The 20,095-nt window shown below is 53.8% G+C and overlaps 1 protein-coding gene across 1 annotated transcript in view; it reads left to right on the top strand.

Annotated features, from left to right (window-relative positions):
• Nucleotides 1–4,175: 4,175 nt before the first annotated feature.
• GPR39 (G protein-coupled receptor 39) overlaps nucleotides 4,176–20,095 on the top strand; it is a gene marked incomplete at both ends in the record, with an annotated part of 226,967 nt that continues 211,047 nt past the window's right edge. The window contains one exon of the mRNA XM_080719933.1: nucleotides 4,176–5,031. Coding sequence (XP_080576059.1) covers nucleotides 4,176–5,031 — 856 coding nt within the window. The remainder of the gene's footprint in view (nucleotides 5,032–20,095) is intronic.

The following is a 20,095-nucleotide window of genomic DNA, read 5'->3' as shown; positions in this document are numbered from 1 at the left end:
GATATTTAATATTTGTGGGATTGAACCCAGGGGTGTTCTACCTCTGAGCTACACCTCTAGCCCAATTTATTTTTTTATTTGGAAACAATATTTTGCTAAATTACTGCATGTTGCTGGCATTGGACCTGTATCCTCCTGTCTCAGCCTCCCAAGTATTGGAATTACAGGCATGTACCACCATGCCTGGCAAGATTATATTTTTAAAATGTGATTTAGTGTACCTGGGCATGGTGGCCCACACTTGTTATCCCAGGATTTGGGAGGCTGAGACGGCAGGATCGCAGGTTCTCGACCAGCCTCAGTTGCTTGGTGAGGCCTTCTATAACAGTGAGACTGAGACCCTGTTTCAAAATAAATAATTAAAAATAGGGTAGGGGGTATAGCTCAGAGGTAGAATGCCCCAGAGTCCAGTCCCTAATACTGCCAAAATAAGAATGTGATTTATTGCTAAAAAAGTAAAAGCTAGGCCAGGCATGATGGCATACTCCTGTAATCTCGGCATTTAGGAGGTTGAGACAGGAGGATCACAAGTGCAGGGATAGCCTCAGCAACATAGCAAGATTCTCAGCAACCAAGTCAGACTGTTTCCAACCAAAAAATAAAAAGGGGCTGGTGGTATAGCTCAGAAGCAGAGTGCCTCCGGGTTCAATCCCCAGTACCACAAAGAAACAAAGAAAGACAGAAAAAAAAAAAAAAAAAAGAAAGAAAACTACTAGACTATATGACCTTAAAGGTCATAAAGAATGTGCAGAATGTGAAAATAAATTCGTGGAGGCCCCAGAGTAGCATGGTCTGAGTGGAGTTGAGATAAAAGGGCATCTAAAGTATGCTTTCTCTTCATTTTTGATTATTTTTCCTCTATGCAATATGCTAATAAAAAATCTAGATTACACAGACCCAGGCCAGGCGCCATGCCAGTCTGTTATCAACACGTGGGAACACATTAAACAGTTTTTAATTGGTATTAGGAAAAGCAAAGGTAAAATGGAAATTTAATTCTCCTGGACTTTTGTTCAAAATGTATTTTTCCATCTCTATTGTAAGGGACGAATGCTAATTAACTTGATTCTCTCCGTTTGGCCATGCATTTGTAATCTGTGTTCATACTTTGGGAGGGAAAAATTTGATGAAAGGTGTTGGACAGTAATGGGAATCTTGTCCGAGCTGAACAAGTTGGGATTATCAAATACAGGGCAGGATGACTGGCAAGCGGTAGCTGGGGAGATAAGAAGCTTCGGGACTGAGGACAGCAAAACAACTGCCTTTCTCCAAAATGCCACTCTTGCACCTGGCACAGCTTTGTCCTTCACAGGGAGAGAGCGACAGTGAGTGGAAAGAGCTTAGGTGCCAGATGGGCCTGCGTCTGAATCCCACCTCTGGACCTTTCCTCCCCCTCCAGGGTCTCAGAGATAGGAACGCTCTATGGCTGGCTTGGTGGACCCCAGAAGTTCTCTAACTTGTTCATAGTTTTGAGAAGAAAGAAGTGGGCAGGGGCAGGGATGCTCGAGGGTGAGTGTGTGTGTGTGTGTGTGTGTGTGTGTGTGTGTGTGTGTGTATGTGTGTGTATTGGAGACAGGAAGTTTGTGGGTCTGACCTAAACTCTCCTGAGTTGCTCTGAAACAGCAAACACCAGGGTCTTTCCAGAGGAGCTCATTTGAGACTCTAATCTGGAGTCAGGAAAGCCCCAGGATCCCAGGCTTGTGCCCCACACATTACCCTGTGAGTTTTGTGGGATGGGTAGAAGGCCAGTTAGGTTCTTTGGCTAGGCACAAAACACCAATAAGGAAATGAGTCAGGATTTCTTTGCCAGCAAAGAGGTCAAACAGCGCACATGGCGGGGTTGGGAGAGGCTTCCAGCAGAATGTAGTGTTGAGGGTGCTACGGAGAGCCGACAAAGAGAGAAAGATACTTTCCTTGACCTTGGAATTTATAATTTAACAGAGTGAATATACATATCCATAGACCTAGACATTCTCTCTCCCTCTCTCTTTCTCGTCCCACTCCTGTAATGTCAAGATCAAGTAATGTCGGATGTCATCAGGCCGTGTGTCCGGGGTTCAGTTCAGGACACGCAGTCCCGTATTTCTAAGCGCATCATCCAGGACTCACTCCCTGAGCACCTGCTGTACTCTCAGAGTACCCTCCTGTCAGGTATAAAAAGTGTGGGCACAGGAATCAGACCCTGGTTCAATTTTCAAGTTTCTCCTATTTTTCTTTATAATTGTATATGTTTTAAGGTGCAAAACAGGTGTCATGATTACTACAGCCAAACACCTTTCACCTTCCAGAGTGACTTTTTCACATGTGTGGTATATCTAAATATCTACTCTTTCTGGGCAGATTTTCTGCTAATATTACCATGTAACAAAGACTTCATCTCCTGCTGTGCATTAGATCTGTAGATTTATTTATCTTACACAAGTACAATTCACACACTTTGACCTGTGTTTCTCCGGTTTTCTTTCCTGGATAATCACCTTGTTCTGCCCTTTGTTTCTCTGAGTTTGACTTTTTATCTTTTTAGATTGCACATGTAAGTGAAATCTTGCTCTCATATGGCCCTGGGAAGCACATATCCTCTGGATACCCCAATTTCTTGATCTTTACAAATGGTCACATCAGCGTCAAAATTTCATTGTCAAAATTTAAGGCACAGGGCCTGTATTAGAAAGGGGACCTATTTTTTTTTCCCAAACCAGAGGTGCTGACTGAGAGCAACTCTCCACCGCCGTATTTACCTTATTTAGCAAAGTCTTTAGCCGGCTATGGATTGATAGCCCTACAATGCATGGGACAGTCGTCCTCCCCCTCTTCTCCATCCTCATTCTCTCTGACTTTGTAGTTAGAAGACGGGTCTATTAGAGTTCCTTTTCTCTCTTCAAAGGCAAAACATCAGGATATATAAGGCTGTTTTTCTGCGCAGTGGCCCTGTCCCCTCGCTCAGGCTAGCCTCCTCCTTTGATCCTGAATGTTTTGGGCACAACCGCCTCGCCTCCCGGGGACGAGCATCCCGCTCCGGGCATCCTGGAGGTTCGCGCCATCCTTACCCATATACATGTTTCCAATTAAAGACTTGCAGCAGCTGTCGAGAGTGCATCCTGCGTGGTGGAGTGAAACTGAAAGAAGGGACCCCACGCTTTCCGGGTCTCTCGGCTGGAAGGCGAGGCAAGACCCTGCGAGGACCCTGGGAGGCTGTGAGCAAAGCCAGGGTTTCCTGGGCATCCCATCTATGTAGTTGTGGCCGAGGCCGCCGCTCCCCGGAGCGCATGGTGGTCAGGCATTACTGACACCCCACCCGAAAGGCACAAAGGCAGACCGCCTAGGGGCGAGGGCTCGTTGCCTCCCCAAGGGCGGCCGGGCGCCTGGGCTTAGCCACCACCAACCCGCCACCACTTAACTTTTTTTTTTTAACCACCTAACTTTTTAAGGGGCCCAGGACAGCTGCTTGAGCGAGGGCCTGGGGCGGGGAGTCCCTCTTCCTTCAAGCCCGGAAGAGCAGATGCCCAGCAGGGCTGAGCCCCTGTGACTGAGCTCGGTGACTGGCTGGTCCCGCGGTGGCCGCCTGAGGGATGGGGGAGGTGAAGCCATCGTCATCCCGGGACGAGCCTCGGAGTTGAGTCAAACCCGCAGCCGGGCTGGGGCTGCAGCCAGGCCGCCGAGCAAAATCTGCTGTGGTTAATGATTGATCCTTGACTACCGGCCTCTGGCAGCTCCAGAGAGGGTGCTCCCAGAGGGCGGGCCGGGGGTGGGCCAGGAAGCTGGAAGGGAGCAGAGGCTACCAGGGAAAGTGTGCGCCCTGGGAGAGGAGGGAAGGGCTGGAGCGCCGCTGTGGGTCTCTCTCCTAGCGGGGCGGGGAGGCTGGAACCTCCCTCCTCCTCCTCCTCCTCCTCCTCCTCCTCCTCCTCCTCCTCCTCCTCCTCCTCCTCCTTCCTGCCTCACTCTTACACACTCATCTCAAAACCCCACCCCCAGGCTCCTCCAGTGTCTGCTAGGTTGGGCTGCTCCAGGAAGCTTCCGTAAAAGCACCTGAAATACCGAGCTACCTTTGCCGAAGGAACGCAGGTGAGAGGAAGTCCCACGTCCACTGCTGAGCTGCAGCGGAGAACCTGGGGCTCTGCTGGAAGAAGAAAGGCAGTCGAGAAGTTTTGGGACTTCACGGCGTGCCTCTCTTCCTCATGGCTTCTCCCCGTGGCCCCAGCAGCGACTGCTCCCGGGTCATCGATCACAGCCATGTCCCCGAGTTCGAGGTGGCTACCTGGGTCAAAATCACCCTCATCCTGGTGTACCTGGTCATCTTCGTGGTAGGCATCCTGGGGAACAGCGTCACCATTCGGGTGACTCAGGTGCTGCAGAAGAAGGGGTACTTGCAGAAGGAGGTGACAGATCACATGGTGAGTTTGGCCTGCTCCGACATCTTGGTCTTCCTCATCGGCATGCCCATGGAGTTCTACAGCATCATCTGGAACCCGCTGACCACGCCCAGCTTCCCCCTGTCCTGTAAGCTGCACACTTTCCTCTTCGAAGCCTGCAGCTACGCCACGCTGCTGCACGTGCTGACTCTCAGCTTCGAGCGCTACGTGGCCATCTGTCACCCCTTCCGGTACAAGGCGGTGTCGGGGCCCTGCCAAGTGAAGCTGCTGATTGCCTTCGTCTGGGTCACCTCGGCCCTCGTGGCCCTGCCCTTGCTTTTTGCCATGGGCATAGAGTACCCCCTGGTGACAGTGCCCAGTCACCGGGGTCTCACTTGCAACTTCTCCCGCACGCGCCACCACGAGCAACCCGAGACCTCCAACATGTCCATCTGTACCAACCTCTCCAGCCGCTGGACCGTGTTCCAGTCCAGCATCTTCGGTGCCTTCGTCCTCTACCTCTTGGTCCTGATCCTTGTGGCCTTCATGTGTTGGAACATGATGCGGGTGCTCACGAGGAGCAGGCAGGGCACGCTGGCGGGGTCCGGGCAGCAGCTGCAGCTGAGAAAGGCCGAGAGTGAGGAGAGCCGGACCGCCAGGAGGCAGACCATCATCTTCCTGAGTGAGTCTGGTGGAGGGCTGCTGGGAGCATCTTCACCAAGTCTTCCTCTGGCTGGGAATGTTTTGCCCTAGAATGTAGCCTTGAGTTTGCTGAAGGCCAATGGCAGAATGAGGGCACTGGCATTGATCTGGGTCTCTCTACGTGTCCTTTCTGTGTTTTGGGGATTTGTGGTGGTGAAAGGAACACTAGACTTGGGGTCAGGAGGTCTGGGATACCTTCACTGTGACCTCAGACAAGTCACAAAATATCTTTGGTAACATAACACTGGGAAACTGGAGGGACAAATTAGGTAATGCGGGAAAGGTGAAAGTCCTTTGCACAGGACCAAGTTCTGCAGAGATAATGTTATCTCATTCTGTCCTTTATGCTGGGGAGCCTTCTCAGGCAATTCGATTTTGTTCTCCTTTTTTTTCCTTTGGAGAAGTTAGGCTGTTGGGGACACATGCTCCAGGCTGCTGTTTTGTTCCCCTGGAGTGATGTCCCATAGGTCTTAAGAAACTAGAGTGCCCCCCCCACACACACACACACATGCACACACACTCAGAAGCTTGAGTTTTGAAGCAGTGTGTCTGGTTTTTACCTCAGCAGAAAGACATGGCAGGTCAGACTGTATATCTCTCATACAAAAGTTTTAGCGTTGCAGATTCTTGGACTTGACTGATCTCTACAGTAGCCAATTCCCATGTAGAGAGAGCTGCCTGTTTTCCAAACCTGTTTGTGATATAGGTATTTAGAGTTGAAGTCTGATCTGGGTTTCAAGGGAGCCCATGCTGTAAAACCCCAGAAGAAGGGATTTTTTGCTGCCCCTGGGAGACTGGCTTTACCCCAGACACATCAAGTGTATGAGCAAAGGTTTTCAAAGTATATTTTTTAGCAGAAACAAGAAAAACATAGCATTGTAGGTATGTGAGTGTAGGTCAAAGGGGAGTTGATATTATAAATGGTTCTTTCTTCTCCCCTCTTTCCTTTGCGGTGTGGTGTCAAGAGAAGGAATAAATCATGGTGCTGTTTGTTTTGGTGTGGGGAACCTGAGTAACTGGTTCCAGGAACAGGGGTTAGACAAGGGAGAAAAATGGGTGGCGAGTGGGTTTTTGTGTGTCAGCCCTGCTCCTGGCTTCTGCAGTATTGGTGAGCAGCTGACTTGATTTTAATCTAAGTGTGCAAGATGGCAGGAGGGAGTGTGCAGTTTTTAGATTCCTGCTCAACTTTTGAAGCTGTGCCGGCTGATGCATGCTGCCATTTTATAGAGGGGGAATTTGAGGCTTAGAGAAGACAGACTGAAGCCTCAGAATTGTCCTCCTGCATCTTGGGGCAGGGAAATGAGTGTCGGCTGTAACTTCTATACCACTCAGGGAAGGGAAAGTAAGCTAAGGCAGGGCTTCACAAGACAAGTGCTGCCCGGATGAGCCTGCTGGTCTGGGCAACTGGAGGAGGGAGTCGTGGCTGGTAACATCATGTGGGTACACAGGAAGGCTGTTCAGGCTCTGCTGTCCAGAATATTCCAGGACAGAGTGGACGTTGCATTTGTTTAAAACTTGAACGGTTGTTGTTGAAAGGCTAGTTTCCCCTCCCTCCACATCCTTTTAGGCATATCTTAAACTATTAGCTGTAATTCATACTTTTTAAAATACTTTTATTGGTATACTCTAGTCTCATATAATAATGTATTTCATGGTGGTAGTGATGTGCACGCTTATGGCACTTAGGTAATTTATACTATAATATGAACAGCATTCATTCCTTCCTTCTCCCTTTCTTTCTTTCTTTCTTTCTTTCTTTCTTTCTTTCTTTCTTTCTTGCAGAGCACTGGCCTGGCCTAAATGAGCAAGAATTAGATGGTAGACAAGTAATTAGGGTGTGGTCTTCAACTACTCCTGGTCCATTTTAGGAGTTAAGATTGCCTTTGGCCAAAGAAATAACTGATTAACACCTTTGCTCTCTATTTGACCAATCTCTATGGTTTTTTTCTTCTTTGATTAGGTGTCTGTTCTTCTCACAGTGGGTGTACCAAATTTAAGTCAACCTCCCTTTGGTAGCATAGAATCTGAATGCCATAGGCTTTTATTTTGAGATGGATGGGGCCTTGGAGATCACCTCATCAGGTCAGTAATTGGCTGGGATGAGTTTGATCTCATGGCTGCTCTTATTCTGTCCTTCCCGCTTATTCCCTCTTTCTTACAACTGTGTATTAATCATGCATGATGCTCCCAGCTAAAGACCGTCAAGTGATAATCAGGGCCTCGATGTGTGCTGATGTCTGGCGGGAATGTATAGTTTGTATTTAGTTCATTTCCTCTGCAGTAGGTTTTCACAGTGGTTCTTGCAAATGTCCCCCTTGTCCCATGACTTTCAAAGAGCTTTCAAAAATAGGAACCTCACTAATTAACTCAAGTTAGAAAATAAATTAATGGAGTGAAGAGGAAGAAATCATGACCTGCATCCATCAGATTAATACAATGCAATTTACTTTGTGAGTTCCATAAAACTTGTGCTTTGGGGCATTTTTAACCCAGAACAAATGAACATATAAATTGTTTACAAATCGCTGAATTTAATATAGTGATTTGGCTGTCTCTTTAGTATTTCATTTAACAGATGGATCAAATTAAAACAAATATTTGCTCCTTTCAAACATATTTTGAGTTTAATGTGAAATGTAAATGACGACATAGCACAAGATGTCCTTGGAGCTCTTGAGGCAATAAAAAACAATTAAGGGTACCCCCCCTTCATTGTTAAAAATCCTAACTTCCACATCATGAAACAAAATTCATTAATCTACCCAAGATGAGGAAGCCCGTGTAGAAAATATTAATTTTCCTTTCTGTGTCTTTTGCTGTTGTGCCTGAGTCGAGTTGAGGTGTGGGGCTGGTGAATAATGGAAACAAACTGGGAACTTTGGGAGAGAAAAAAATACACAGATGCCCACAAAGTCACAAGCAATTTTTAGGAGAAATAGTAATAATTCAAAAGTGTACAGTCTTGGAAACATGAGTGTGTCTCTTCTTGTCTCTTGTCAGCTTAGTGAGAAATCAGGGCTGGGCTTGTTTCCCCTTGCAAGGTCACTGCGAATGTGGCTGTGGTGGTACTTGTCCAATGTCACAATGGCTGTGGCAGGACTGGGTTTCTGCCTTTGCTGAGAAAAGGAACTGGTAGCTATGGCTTTGTTCCTTAGAAGGCTGAGGATGGGCAAAATGAAGTTTCCTTTCAAGTAAGACTTTCCCATAACTTCTGTTCTTATCTTTCCGAACTTTCCTTTGGACTAATTCTCCAAAATATGTAGCATCCAGGTCTATACACTCATGGCCTCCTGTCCAGTGTCACCCACTCAAAATAAAAAACAGCATGGTTTAAAATATAGTTTAAGCTGAGCATGGTGGTTCATGCTTATAATATCAGTACTTGGGAGGCTGAGACAGGAGGATAGCAGGTTCCCTGCCAGCCTCAGCTACTTAGTGAGGCCCTCTGCAACTTGGTGAGACCCTGTTTCAAAAAATAAAGAATAAAAAATAGGGTTGAGGATGAGGGCAGGAGGTGTAGCTTAGAGGTAAAATGCCCCTAGGTTCAATCCCCAATCCCTAGTACCGCAAAAAAAAAAAAAAAAAAAAAAAAAAAAAAATATATATATATATATATGTGTGTGTGTGTGTGTGTGTGTGTGTTTTATATGTTTATATGTTTTATTTATATATTAAAAAGCATATATATATATATATATATATATATATATATATATAGATACTGTGGCACATGCCTGCCTGTAATCCCAGCACTTGGGAGCCTAAGAGAGTAGGATCGCTGGTTCAAAATGGCCTCAGCAGCATGGCGAGATGCTGTTTCTTTTTTTTTTTTTTTTTTTTTTATGAACAAAAACAAGTTTATTTTAAAGCCAAAATATGAGATTTTTACAAAAGTCATTGGTTTTAAAAGAGAGGTTAAATGGACTGATGTTCTGAGCAAATTATTTAATCATTTCAGAAGAAACTATTTATAGTACACATGCTTTGGTGATGGGTCAATAGAAATATATCCATAGGAGAAAGCATATTATTACTGCTGTGATATACAACTGATAATAACAGCTAACATCAACATTTAACATACCAGGTAGTAGAATGAGCCCTTTATTATTTTATTGAATCCTCACAATCATCTACTGAGGTAGGGATTATTATCATAATTTTATAAAGGAAGTTGAGGATTCAACTTCAGATATCATGGCTTTTAAGGAGTATACAAATCCTACTTTTTCTAGGACCCAGAAGAGGGAGAAGTCCTAGCAGCCAAAATAGTTATAGAGTTGAGGTCCTGATTATTATGAAATAATTTCTCTAATTGCCATGTAGGAACCTACATTTTTTTTTCTTTTGCGGTACTAGGGATTGATCCCAGAGTTATTCTACCTCTGAGGTATACCCCCAGCCTTATTTTGTGGTTTATTTTTAAACAGGGCCTAAGTTGCTGAGGCTGGCCTCAAACCTGCAATCTTCCTGTCTCAGCCTCCCAAGTACTGGGATTATAGGCACGGATCACCATACCAGGCTCAGGGGCTTGCTTTTTTTGGGTACTAGGGATTGAACCCCAGCAGTATTCTACCTCCTAGTTACACTCCCAACGTCCTCTTCCCTTTTTATTTATTTTTTATCTTGAAACAGGGTCTCACTAAGTTGGTGAGGCTAGCTTCAAACCTGTGATCCTCCTGTCTTATTACAAGTGTGCACCACCATGCCTGGCTCTAGGGCTTACTTTTAAAAAACAAATAAAACATAGAAAGATTGATTCTCTGGCTTCCCAGATTTGTCTCCACCAAATAATGGGGATAGGGAAGCTGTATACAACCAGTTACTGGTAGTCATCCAGTTAAGGAACCTACTATACACCAGGTACTAATGGTGAACATGCCTGAGATTAGATATATGCCCTTCTGGTTCTTACAGTCTAGTATGAGAAACATACTAATCAGATCTCAAAACTGTACAATTACAAGTGTAATACATACTGCTAAGAAACCCAAATTTTTTATTTTCAAACATGTTTATGTGGCTTTAACCTGAATAAAAATTTCTTATTATATTTTTTTAATTAATTTATTTTTTAAATTGGTGCATTGTAGTCATATATCAATCACATTGGAGTACAAGACTTGAGAGGATATACAAGCACACATCATCCAATTAGCCCTCCTCCAGCCCCCGTCCCATTCCCTCCCCCTCCCTCCATCCCACACTTCTTTGGTGATTTACTTTGATACATTTGTTTATGTACCTCCTGCATTTTAAAGAGGCTCCGTCCTCCAGTATTACATACCCTCTGATTGATCACATTAGTTGCTTCACTATAGGGCCCTTTCTATAGCTCAACCTCTTCCTGTTGCCCTTTTCCTCCTAGTTATTGCTGATTAAGAGAAGCGTCTGATTTATATTTTCTGCGATATTTCTCTGTGCATGCTGCGTTGCAAGTACCAATCCCACTCTTGATGGTCCCAGTAGTGGCCTGGCTACTCAGTGGACTGATCCAGACCTCGCTGGCTCACGCAGCGGCCTTGCCTCATGGGAGGACCCAGTTCTGGTCTCGCTGGCCCCTGAACCGGTCAAACCCCTAAGCTAGCTTTGGTCCCGACCTTGGAGGCCGCAGGAGTGAACTTGCCTCACGCCAGGCTCCGATGCTGGCCATTGGCCCCTGCACCGGTCTAACCCCTTGGCAGGATTCCAATCCCGGCCTCGGAGGCCCCAACACTGGTAATGCCTCACGGCAGGCTCCGATGCCGGCCTCACTGGCCCCAGCACCGGCCTAACCCCTTGACAGGCTCTTATCCTGGCCTCAGAGGCCCCAGTACCGGCCTTGCCTCACGGCAGGCTCCGATGCCGGCCTCGCTGGCCCCAGCAGCGGCCTAACCCCTCGGCAGGCTCCGATCCCGGCCTCGGAGGCCCCAGCACTGGTCATGCCTCAAGGCAGGCTCCGATGCCGGCCTCGCTGGCCCCAGCACCGGCCTAGCCCCTTGGCAGGCTCTTATCCTGGCCTCGGAGGCCCCAGTACCGGCCTTGCCTCACGGCAGGCTCCGATGCCGGCCTCGCTGGCCCCAGCACCGGCCTAAACCCTCGGCATGCTCCGATCCCGGCCTCGGAGGCCCCAGCACTGGTCATGCCTCACGGCAGGCTCCGCTGCCGGCCTCGTTGGCCCCAGCACCGGCCTAACCCCTCGGCAAGCTCTTATCCTGGCCTCGGAGGCCCCAGTACCGGCCTTGCCTCACGGCAGGCTCCGATGCCGGCCTCACTGGCCCCAGCAGCGGCCTAACCCCTCGGCAGGCTCCGATCCCGGCCTCAGAGGCCCCAGTACCGGCCTTGCCTCACGGCAGGCTCCGATGCCGGCCTCGCTGACCCCAGCACCGGCCTAACCCCTCGGCAGGCTCCGATCCCGGCCTCGGAGGCCCCAGCACTGGTCATGCCTCAAGGCAGGCTCCGATGGCGGCCTCGCTGGCCCCAGCACCGGCCTAACCCCTTGGCAGGCTCTTATCCTGGCCTCGGAGGCCCCAGTACTGGCCTTGCCTCACGGCAGGCTCCGCTGCCGGCCTCGCTGTCCCCAGCACCGGCCTAACCCCTCGGCAGGCTCTTATCCTGGCCTAGAGGCCCCAGTACCGGCCTTGCCTCAAGGCAGGCTCCGATGCCGGCCTCACTGGCCCCAGCACTGGCCTAACCCCTCGGCAGGCTCTTATCCTGGCCTCGGAGGCCCCAGTACCGGCCTTGCCTCACGGCAGGCTCCGATGCCGGCCTCGCTGGCCCCAGCAGCGGCCTAACCCCTCGGCAGGCTCCGATCCCAGCCTCGGAGGCCCCAGCACTGGTCATGCCTCAAGGCAGGCTCCGATGCCGGCCTCGCTGGCCCCAGCACCGGCCTAGCCCCTTGGCAGGCTCTTATCCTGGCCTCGGAGGCCCCAGTACCGGCCTTGCCTCACGGCAGGCTCCGATGCCGGCCTCACTGGCCCCAGCAGCGGCCTAACCCCTCGGCAGGCTCCGATCCCGGCCTCAGAGGCCCCAGTACCGGCCTTGCCTCACGGCAGGCTCCGATGCCGGCCTCGCTGGCCCCAGCAGCGGCCTAACCCCTCGGCAGGCTCCGATTCCAGCCTCGGAGGCCCCAGCACTGGTCATGCCTCAAGGCAGGCTCCGATGCCGGCCTCGCTGGCCCCAGCACCGGCCTAGCCCCTTGGCAGGCTCTTATCCTGGCCTCGGAGGCCCCAGTACCGGCCTTGCCTCACGGCAGGCTCCGATGCCGGCCCCGCTGGCCCCAGCACCGGCCTAACCCCTCGGCATGCTCCGATCCCGGCCTCGGAGGCCCCAGCACTGGTCATGCCTCACGGCAGGCTCCGCTGCCGGCCTCGTTGGCCCCAGCACCGGCCTAACCCCTCGGCAAGCTCTTATCCTGGCCTCGGAGGCCCCAGTACCGGCCTTGCCTCACGGCAGGCTCCGATGCCGGCCTCACTGGCCCCAGCAGCGGCCTAACCCCTCGGCAGGCTCCGATCCCGGCCTCAGAGGCCCCAGTACCGGCCTTGCCTCACGGCAGGCTCCGATGCCGGCCTCGCTGGCCCCAGCAGCGGCCTAACCCCTCGGCAGGCTCCGATCCCGGCCTCGGAGGCCCCAGCACTGGTCATGCCTCAAGGCAGGCTCCGATGGCGGCCTCGCTGGCCCCAGCACCGGCCTAACCCCTTGGCAGGCTCTTATCCTGGCCTCGGAGGCCCCAGTACTGGCCTTGCCTCACGGCAGGCTCCGCTGCCGGCCTCGCTGTCCCCAGCACCGGCCTAACCCCTCTGCAGGCTCTTATCCTGGCCTAGAGGCCCCAGTACCGGCCTTGCCTCAAGGCAGGCTCCGATGCCGGCCTCACTGGCCCCAGCACTGGCCTAACCCCTCGGCAGGCTCTTATCCTGGCCTCGGAGGCCCCAGTACCGGCCTTGCCTCACGGCAGGCTCCGATGCCGGCCTCGCTGGCCCCAGCACCGGCCTAGCCCCTTGGCAGGCTCTTATCCTGGCCTCGGAGGCCCCAGTACCGGCCTTGCCTCACGGCAGGCTCCGATGCCGGCCTCGCTGGCCCCAGCACCGGCCTAACCCCTCGGCATGCTCCGATCCCGGCCTCGGAGGCCCCAGCACTGGTCATGCCTCACGGCAGGCTCCGCTGCCGGCCTCGTTGGCCCCAGCACCGGCCTAACCCCTCAGCAAGCTCTTATCCTGGCCTCGGAGGCCCCAGTACCGGCCTTGCCTCACGGCAGGCTCCGATGCCGGCCTCACTGGCCCCAGCAGCGGCCTAACCCCTCGGCAGGCTCCGATCCCGGCCTCAGAGGCCCCAGTACCGGCCTTGCCTCACGGCAGGCTCCGATGCCGGCCTCGCTGGCCCCAGCACCGGCCTAACCCCTCGGCAGGCTCCGATCCCGGCCTCGGAGGCCCCAGCACTGGTCATGCCTCAAGGCAGGCTCCGATGGCGGCCTCGCTGGCCCCAGCACCGGCCTAACCCCTTGGCAGGCTCTTATCCTGGCCTCGGAGGCCCCAGTACTGGCCTTGCCTCACGGCAGGCTCCGCTGCCGGCCTCGCTGTCCCCAGCACCGGCCTAACCCCTCTGCAGGCTCTTATCCTGGCCTAGAGGCCCCAGTACCGGCCTTGCCTCAAGGCAGGCTCCGATGCCGGCCTCACTGGCCCCAGCACTGGCCTAACCCCTCGGCAGGCTCTTATCCTGGCCTCGGAGGCCCCAGTACCGGCCTTGCCTCACGGCAGGCTCCGATGCCGGCCTCGCTAGCCCCAGCACCGGCCTAACCCCTCGGCATGCTCCGATCCCGGCCTCGGAGGCCCCAGCACTGGTCATGCCTCACGGCAGGCTCCGCTGCCGGCCTCGTTGGCCCCAGCACCGGCCTAACCCCTCGGCAAGCTCTTATCCTGGCCTCGGAGGCCCCAGTACCGGCCTTGCCTCACGGCAGGCTCCGATGCCGGCCTCACTGGCCCCAGCAGCGGCCTAACCCCTCGGCAGGCTCCGATCCCGGCCTCAGAGGCCCCAGTACCGGCCTTGCCTCACGGCAGGCTCCGATGCCGGCCTCGCTGGCCCCAGCACCGGCCTAACCCCTCGGCAGGCTCCGATCCCGGCCTCGGAGGCCCCAGCACTGGTCATGCCTCAAGGCAGGCTCCGATGCCGGCCTCGCTGGCCCCAGCACCGGCCTAGCCCCTTGGCAGGCTCTTATCCTGGCCTCGGAGGCCCCAGTACCGGCCTTGCCTCACGGCAGGCTCCGATGCCGGCCTCGCTGGCTCCAGCAGCGGCCTAACCCCTCGGCATGCTCCGATCCCGGCCTCGGAGGCCCCAGCACTGGTCATGCCTCAAGGCAGGCTCCGATGGCGGCCTCGCTGGCCCCAGCACCGGCCTAACCCCTTGGCAGGCTCTTATCCTGGCCTCGGAGGCCCCAGTACTGGCCTTGCCTCACGGCAGGCTCCGCTGCCGGCCTCGCTGTCCCCAGCACCGGCCTAACCCCTCGGCAGGCTCTTATCCTGGCCTAGAGGCCCCAGTACCGGCCTTGCCTCAAGGCAGGCTCCGATGCCGGCCTCACTGGCCCCAGCACTGGCCTAACCCCTCGGCAGGCTCTTATCCTGGCCTCGGAGGCCCCAGTACCGGCCTTGCCTCACGGCAGGCTCCGATGCCGGCCTCGCTGGCCCCAGCAGCGGCCTAACCCCTCGGCAGGCTCCGATCCCAGCCTCGGAGGCCCCAGCACTGGTCATGCCTCAAGGCAGGCTCCGATGCCGGCCTCGCTGGCCCCAGCACCGGCCTAGCCCCTTGGCAGGCTCTTATCCTGGCCTCGGAGGCCCCAGTACCGGCCTTGCCTCACGGCAGGCTCCGATGCCGGCCTCACTGGCCCCAGCAGCGGCCTAACCCCTCGGCAGGCTCCGATCCCGGCCTCAGAGGCCCCAGTACCGGCCTTGCCTCACGGCAGGCTCCGATGCCGGCCTCGCTGGCCCCAGCAGCGGCCTAACCCCTCGGCAGGCTCCGATTCCAGCCTCGGAGGCCCCAGCACTGGTCATGCCTCAAGGCAGGCTCCGATGCCGGCCTCGCTGGCCCCAGCACCGGCCTAGCCCCTTGGCAGGCTCTTATCCTGGCCTCGGAGGCCCCAGTACCGGCCTTGCCTCACGGCAGGCTCCGATGCCGGCCCCGCTGGCCCCAGCACCGGCCTAACCCCTCGGCATGCTCCGATCCCGGCCTCGGAGGCCCCAGCACTGGTCATGCCTCACGGCAGGCTCCGCTGCCGGCCTCGTTGGCCCCAGCACCGGCCTAACCCCTCGGCAAGCTCTTATCCTGGCCTCGGAGGCCCCAGTACCGGCCTTGCCTCACGGCAGGCTCCGATGCCGGCCTCACTGGCCCCAGCAGCGGCCTAACCCCTCGGCAGGCTCCGATCCCGGCCTCAGAGGCCCCAGTACCGGCCTTGCCTCACGGCAGGCTCCGATGCCGGCCTCGCTGGCCCCAGCAGCGGCCTAACCCCTCGGCAGGCTCCGATCCCGGCCTCGGAGGCCCCAGCACTGGTCATGCCTCAAGGCAGGCTCCGATGGCGGCCTCGCTGGCCCCAGCACCGGCCTAACCCCTTGGCAGGCTCTTATCCTGGCCTCGGAGGCCCCAGTACTGGCCTTGCCTCACGGCAGGCTCCGCTGCCGGCCTCGCTGTCCCCAGCACCGGCCTAACCCCTCTGCAGGCTCTTATCCTGGCCTAGAGGCCCCAGTACCGGCCTTGCCTCAAGGCAGGCTCCGATGCCGGCCTCACTGGCCCCAGCACTGGCCTAACCCCTCGGCAGGCTCTTATCCTGGCCTCGGAGGCCCCAGTACCGGCCTTGCCTCACGGCAGGCTCCGATGCCGGCCTCTCTGGCCCCAGCACCGGCCTAGCCCCTTGGCAGGCTCTTATCCTGGCCTCGGAGGCCCCAGTACCGGCCTTGCCTCACGGCAGGCTCCGATGCCGGCCTCGCTGGCCCCAGCACCGGCCTAACCCCTCGGCATGCTCCGATCCCGGCCTCGGAGGCCCCAGCACTGGTCATGCCTCACGGCAGGCTCCGCTGCCGGCCTCGTTGGCCCCAGCACCGGCCTAACCCCTCAGCAAGCTCTTATCCTGGCCTCGGAGGCCCCAGTACCGGCCTTGCCTCACGGCAGGCTCCGATGCCGGCCTCACTGGCCCCAGCAGCGGCCTAACCCCTCGGCAGGCTCCGATCCCGGCCTCAGAGGCCCCAGTACCGGCCTTGCCTCACGGCAGGCTCCGATGCCGGCCTCGCTGGCCCCAGCACCGGCCTAACCCCTCGGCAGGCTCCGATCCCGGCCTCGGAGGCCCCAGCACTGGTCATGCCTCAAGGCAGGCTCCGATGGCGGCCTCGCTGGCCCCAGCACCGGCCTAACCCCTTGGCAGGCTCTTATCCTGGCCTCGGAGGCCCCAGTACTGGCCTTGCCTCACGGCAGGCTCCGCTGCCGGCCTCGCTGTCCCCAGCACCGGCCTAACCCCTCGGCAGGCTCTTATCCTGGCCTAGAGGCCCCAGTACCGGCCTTGCCTCACGGCAGGCTCCGATGCCGGCCTCGCTGGCCCCAGCACCGGCCTAACCCCTCGGCATGCTCCGATCCCGGCCTCGGAGGCCCCAGCACTGGTCATGCCTCACGGCAGGCTCCGCTGCCGGCCTCGTTGGCCCCAGCACCGGCCTAACCCCTCGGCAAGCTCTTATCCTGGCCTCGGAGGCCCCAGTACCGGCCTTGCCTCACGGCAGGCTCCGATGCCGGCCTCACTGGCCCCAGCAGCGGCCTAACCCCTCGGCAGGCTCCGATCCCGGCCTCAGAGGCCCCAGTACCGGCCTTGCCTCACGGCAGGCTCCGATGCCGGCCTCGCTGGCCCCAGCACCGGCCTAACCCCTCGGCAGGCTCCGATCCCGGCCTCGGAGGCCCCAGCACTGGTCATGCCTCAAGGCAGGCTCCGATGCCGGCCTCGCTGGCCCCAGCACCGGCCTAGCCCCTTGGCAGGCTCTTATCCTGGCCTCGGAGGCCCCAGTACCGGCCTTGCCTCACGGCAGGCTCCGATGCCGGCCTCGCTGGCTCCAGCAGCGGCCTAACCCCTCGGCATGCTCCGATCCCGGCCTCGGAGGCCCCAGCACTGGTCATGCCTCAAGGCAGGCTCCGATGCCGGCCTCGCTGGCCCCAGCACCGGCCTAGCCCCTTGGCAGGCTCTTATCCTGGCCTCGGAGGCCCCAGTACCGGCCTTGCCTCACGGCAGGCTCCGATGCCGGCCTCGCTGGCTCCAGCAGCGGCCTAACCCCTCGGCATGCTCCGATCCCGGCCTTGGAGGCCCCAGCAATGGTCATGCCTCACGGCAGGCTCCGCTGCCGGCCTCATTGGCCCCAGCACCGGCCTAACCCCTCGGCAAGCTCTTATCCTGGCCTCGGAGGCCCCAGTACCGGCCTTGCCTCACGGCAGGCTCCGATGCCGGCCTCGCTGGCCCCAGCACCGGCCTAACCCCTCGGAAGGCTCTTATCCTGGCCTCGAGGCCCCAGTACCGGCCTTGCCTCAAGGCAGGCTCCGATGCCGGCCTCGCTGGCCCCAGCACCGGCCTAACCCCTCGAGATGCTGTTTCAAAATAAAATAAACCAGGTGTGGTGGCGCACGCACGCTTGTAATCCCAACATTCCAGAGGCTGAGACAGGAGGATCATGGGTCACGGACAGCCTCAGCTACTTAGTGAGGCCCTTTGCAATTCAGTGAGACCCTGTTTTAAAATAAAGAATAAAAATAAAAAATAGGGCTGGGCGTGTAGCTTGGAGGTAGAATGTTCCTGGATTCCATCCCCAGTACTTCAAATAAATAAATAAATAAAAATTATAGTTTTAATTTATAAAGTGACTGGGACTCAGTTAAAGCTACATCCTATAGGGAAGTGGCTGGCTTTCAATCATAATTATAAAAAAAGATTTTACAGATAATCATGAAGCTACAAAATGAAAGGATCTTTATGGAAGATTCAGGGACTCCATAATAGTTATACTTTTATATTCTGATTTGTTTTCCTGAGTCAGAGAGAAAAAGGAAGGAATTATATCTGGTAGCAGGAATTGCACCTTGACTTGGGTTGCTCATGGGGAAATATTTTGCATGTGGCCATTATCCATTCTGTGTATTTGGATGGGAAAAGCAGTGGTGAGAGTTGCTGCTGTTGTGGCGGAGTGGGCCAGGGAGGAGATCAGAATCACAAAAATTACATCCTTCGGTTTATTAGACTCCAGTGTTAGAGGCCAAACCAAGGAGGGGAAGAGAGAGACCGGGAGGAAGAGAGGGAGAGGGAGAGGGAGAGGGAGGGCGGGGAGAGAGAGGGGGGAGGGAGAGAGGGAGAGAAAGAAGAGAAAGAGGGAGAGAGAGGGAGAGAAGGAGAGAGAGAGGGAGAGGGAGAGAGAGAGAAAGGAGGAGAGAGAGAGAGGGAGAGAGAGGGAGAGGGAGAGAGAGAACAAGCTCACCAGCTTGTTGAGAGTGTCCTCTTCACTGGAGGTACTAAAACCTAAAAAAGAACTCTTAAAGACAGTTCCCTTTAAATGGGCTCCAAAACTTCTTGTGAAAAGAGGCTTGATTGAGACTTGAAAGTGAAAATTAGCAGAAGAAACTTACCTTGTTTTTTATAAATCTAAATTATAATTACAAATCTATGTTGATTCTTATAATGATTATTCGGAATGAGTCAAGTGTGGTTTTTTGAGGGCATGATTTTTCTTGATGGAACCATATGATAGTCTTTGTGTTTGATTTTTATCTCAGAAAAATTATAAAAAGGGATTTCTCCTCAGGGCTTCTCTTAATTTATTTTCCTATTTAAATCACCCTCCTTGAAGCACCTGTATAGGGACCTTCCTTGCCAATTTTCTCTTCTTCCATTATTATCTGGTTTGAATTAGATAGACCTCTTTGTCAGTGGCTTGGCAGTTGATTTATGTGTTCTTTAGCTCCTTTTCATTGACATTATGAAATTCTGTACTTTGTGTATAGACCATAACCCCAAAATTCAATTAGTTTGAAAATCAAGCCTTGCATTCTAGTGTATATCAAAGATTGTGTGGAAATTATTACCTTAAGATGCTTCTAAAGTGCCATAAGAATTTTTCTTTTTTGGTGGTACTGAGGTTTCTGGAAACCCTTCTACCTCTGGGCTACACTCCCACACACCTATTTTTTATATTTTTATTTGGAAACAGGGTCTCTTAAGCCAGCGAGGCTGGCTTAGAACCTGTGTGATCCTCTTGTCTCTGCCTCCCAAGTGCGGGGATTACAAGTATGTGCCACCACACCCGGCATCATAAGAATTTTTTCATACTTGTTTCTTGACTAGTTTAAATGCTGGTCTCCTAATCATGTTTTCACCATTAATTTTCCTAGCAAAGGCCTTTTCTGTTGTGTAAAAGAACATATCAATCCAGTCTCTCAGGAATATATCACCAGAAGTAAATTAGTGACTTTTTAGTGTAAGATAGTACTTTGACTCAAATGTTTGAGTATATCTGGAAGAAGTTTTGCCTTAAATATTCAGATTATTGTTTATATTCTTTTCTTCCCCTTATTGATGTAGATACGGCTTTAATAAACGATACTTCATGTTTATTTTTCTATTTGGGATATCTGTCTTAAATTGCAAATGTCTTGTGATCAGCCTGGCAGACAAATATAATAATGCTACTTTATTAGTATAATCAGGCTGTCTTGAAGATTTCATTTCTTCGTTGCAGAAATGCATAGCTCCTGAGGAATGGAATGTTGGAATCCCAGCCCCATTCATTAGCTGGCCTGTTCATCTGTCTTAGTTGCCTGCCTCATGGGGGCTGCCACTGTATTATAATCAGGAAGCAGAGGCCTTAGCTGAGTGAAGCATTTGGCTTATTAATTCTACAACTAAAAACTGCTTGGAATAAAAGCTGTTTGTGATTTGAGACAGCACCCAGGAAGATGACTGAATTGGGAACTGAGGAGCCCTGTTCCATGTTACCAGACATGGTCCCCTGATCAACCTCTTAGATGACACTATCAGCTCTCACTACCTTTTCCTTCTTCCACCT

Source organism: Muscardinus avellanarius (genome assembly GCF_963383645.1).
Source record: "Muscardinus avellanarius genome assembly, chromosome: 2".
NCBI classification, from domain to species: Eukaryota; Metazoa; Chordata; class Mammalia; order Rodentia; family Gliridae; genus Muscardinus; species Muscardinus avellanarius.
This window is presented reverse-complemented; position numbering and strand designations above follow the sequence as displayed.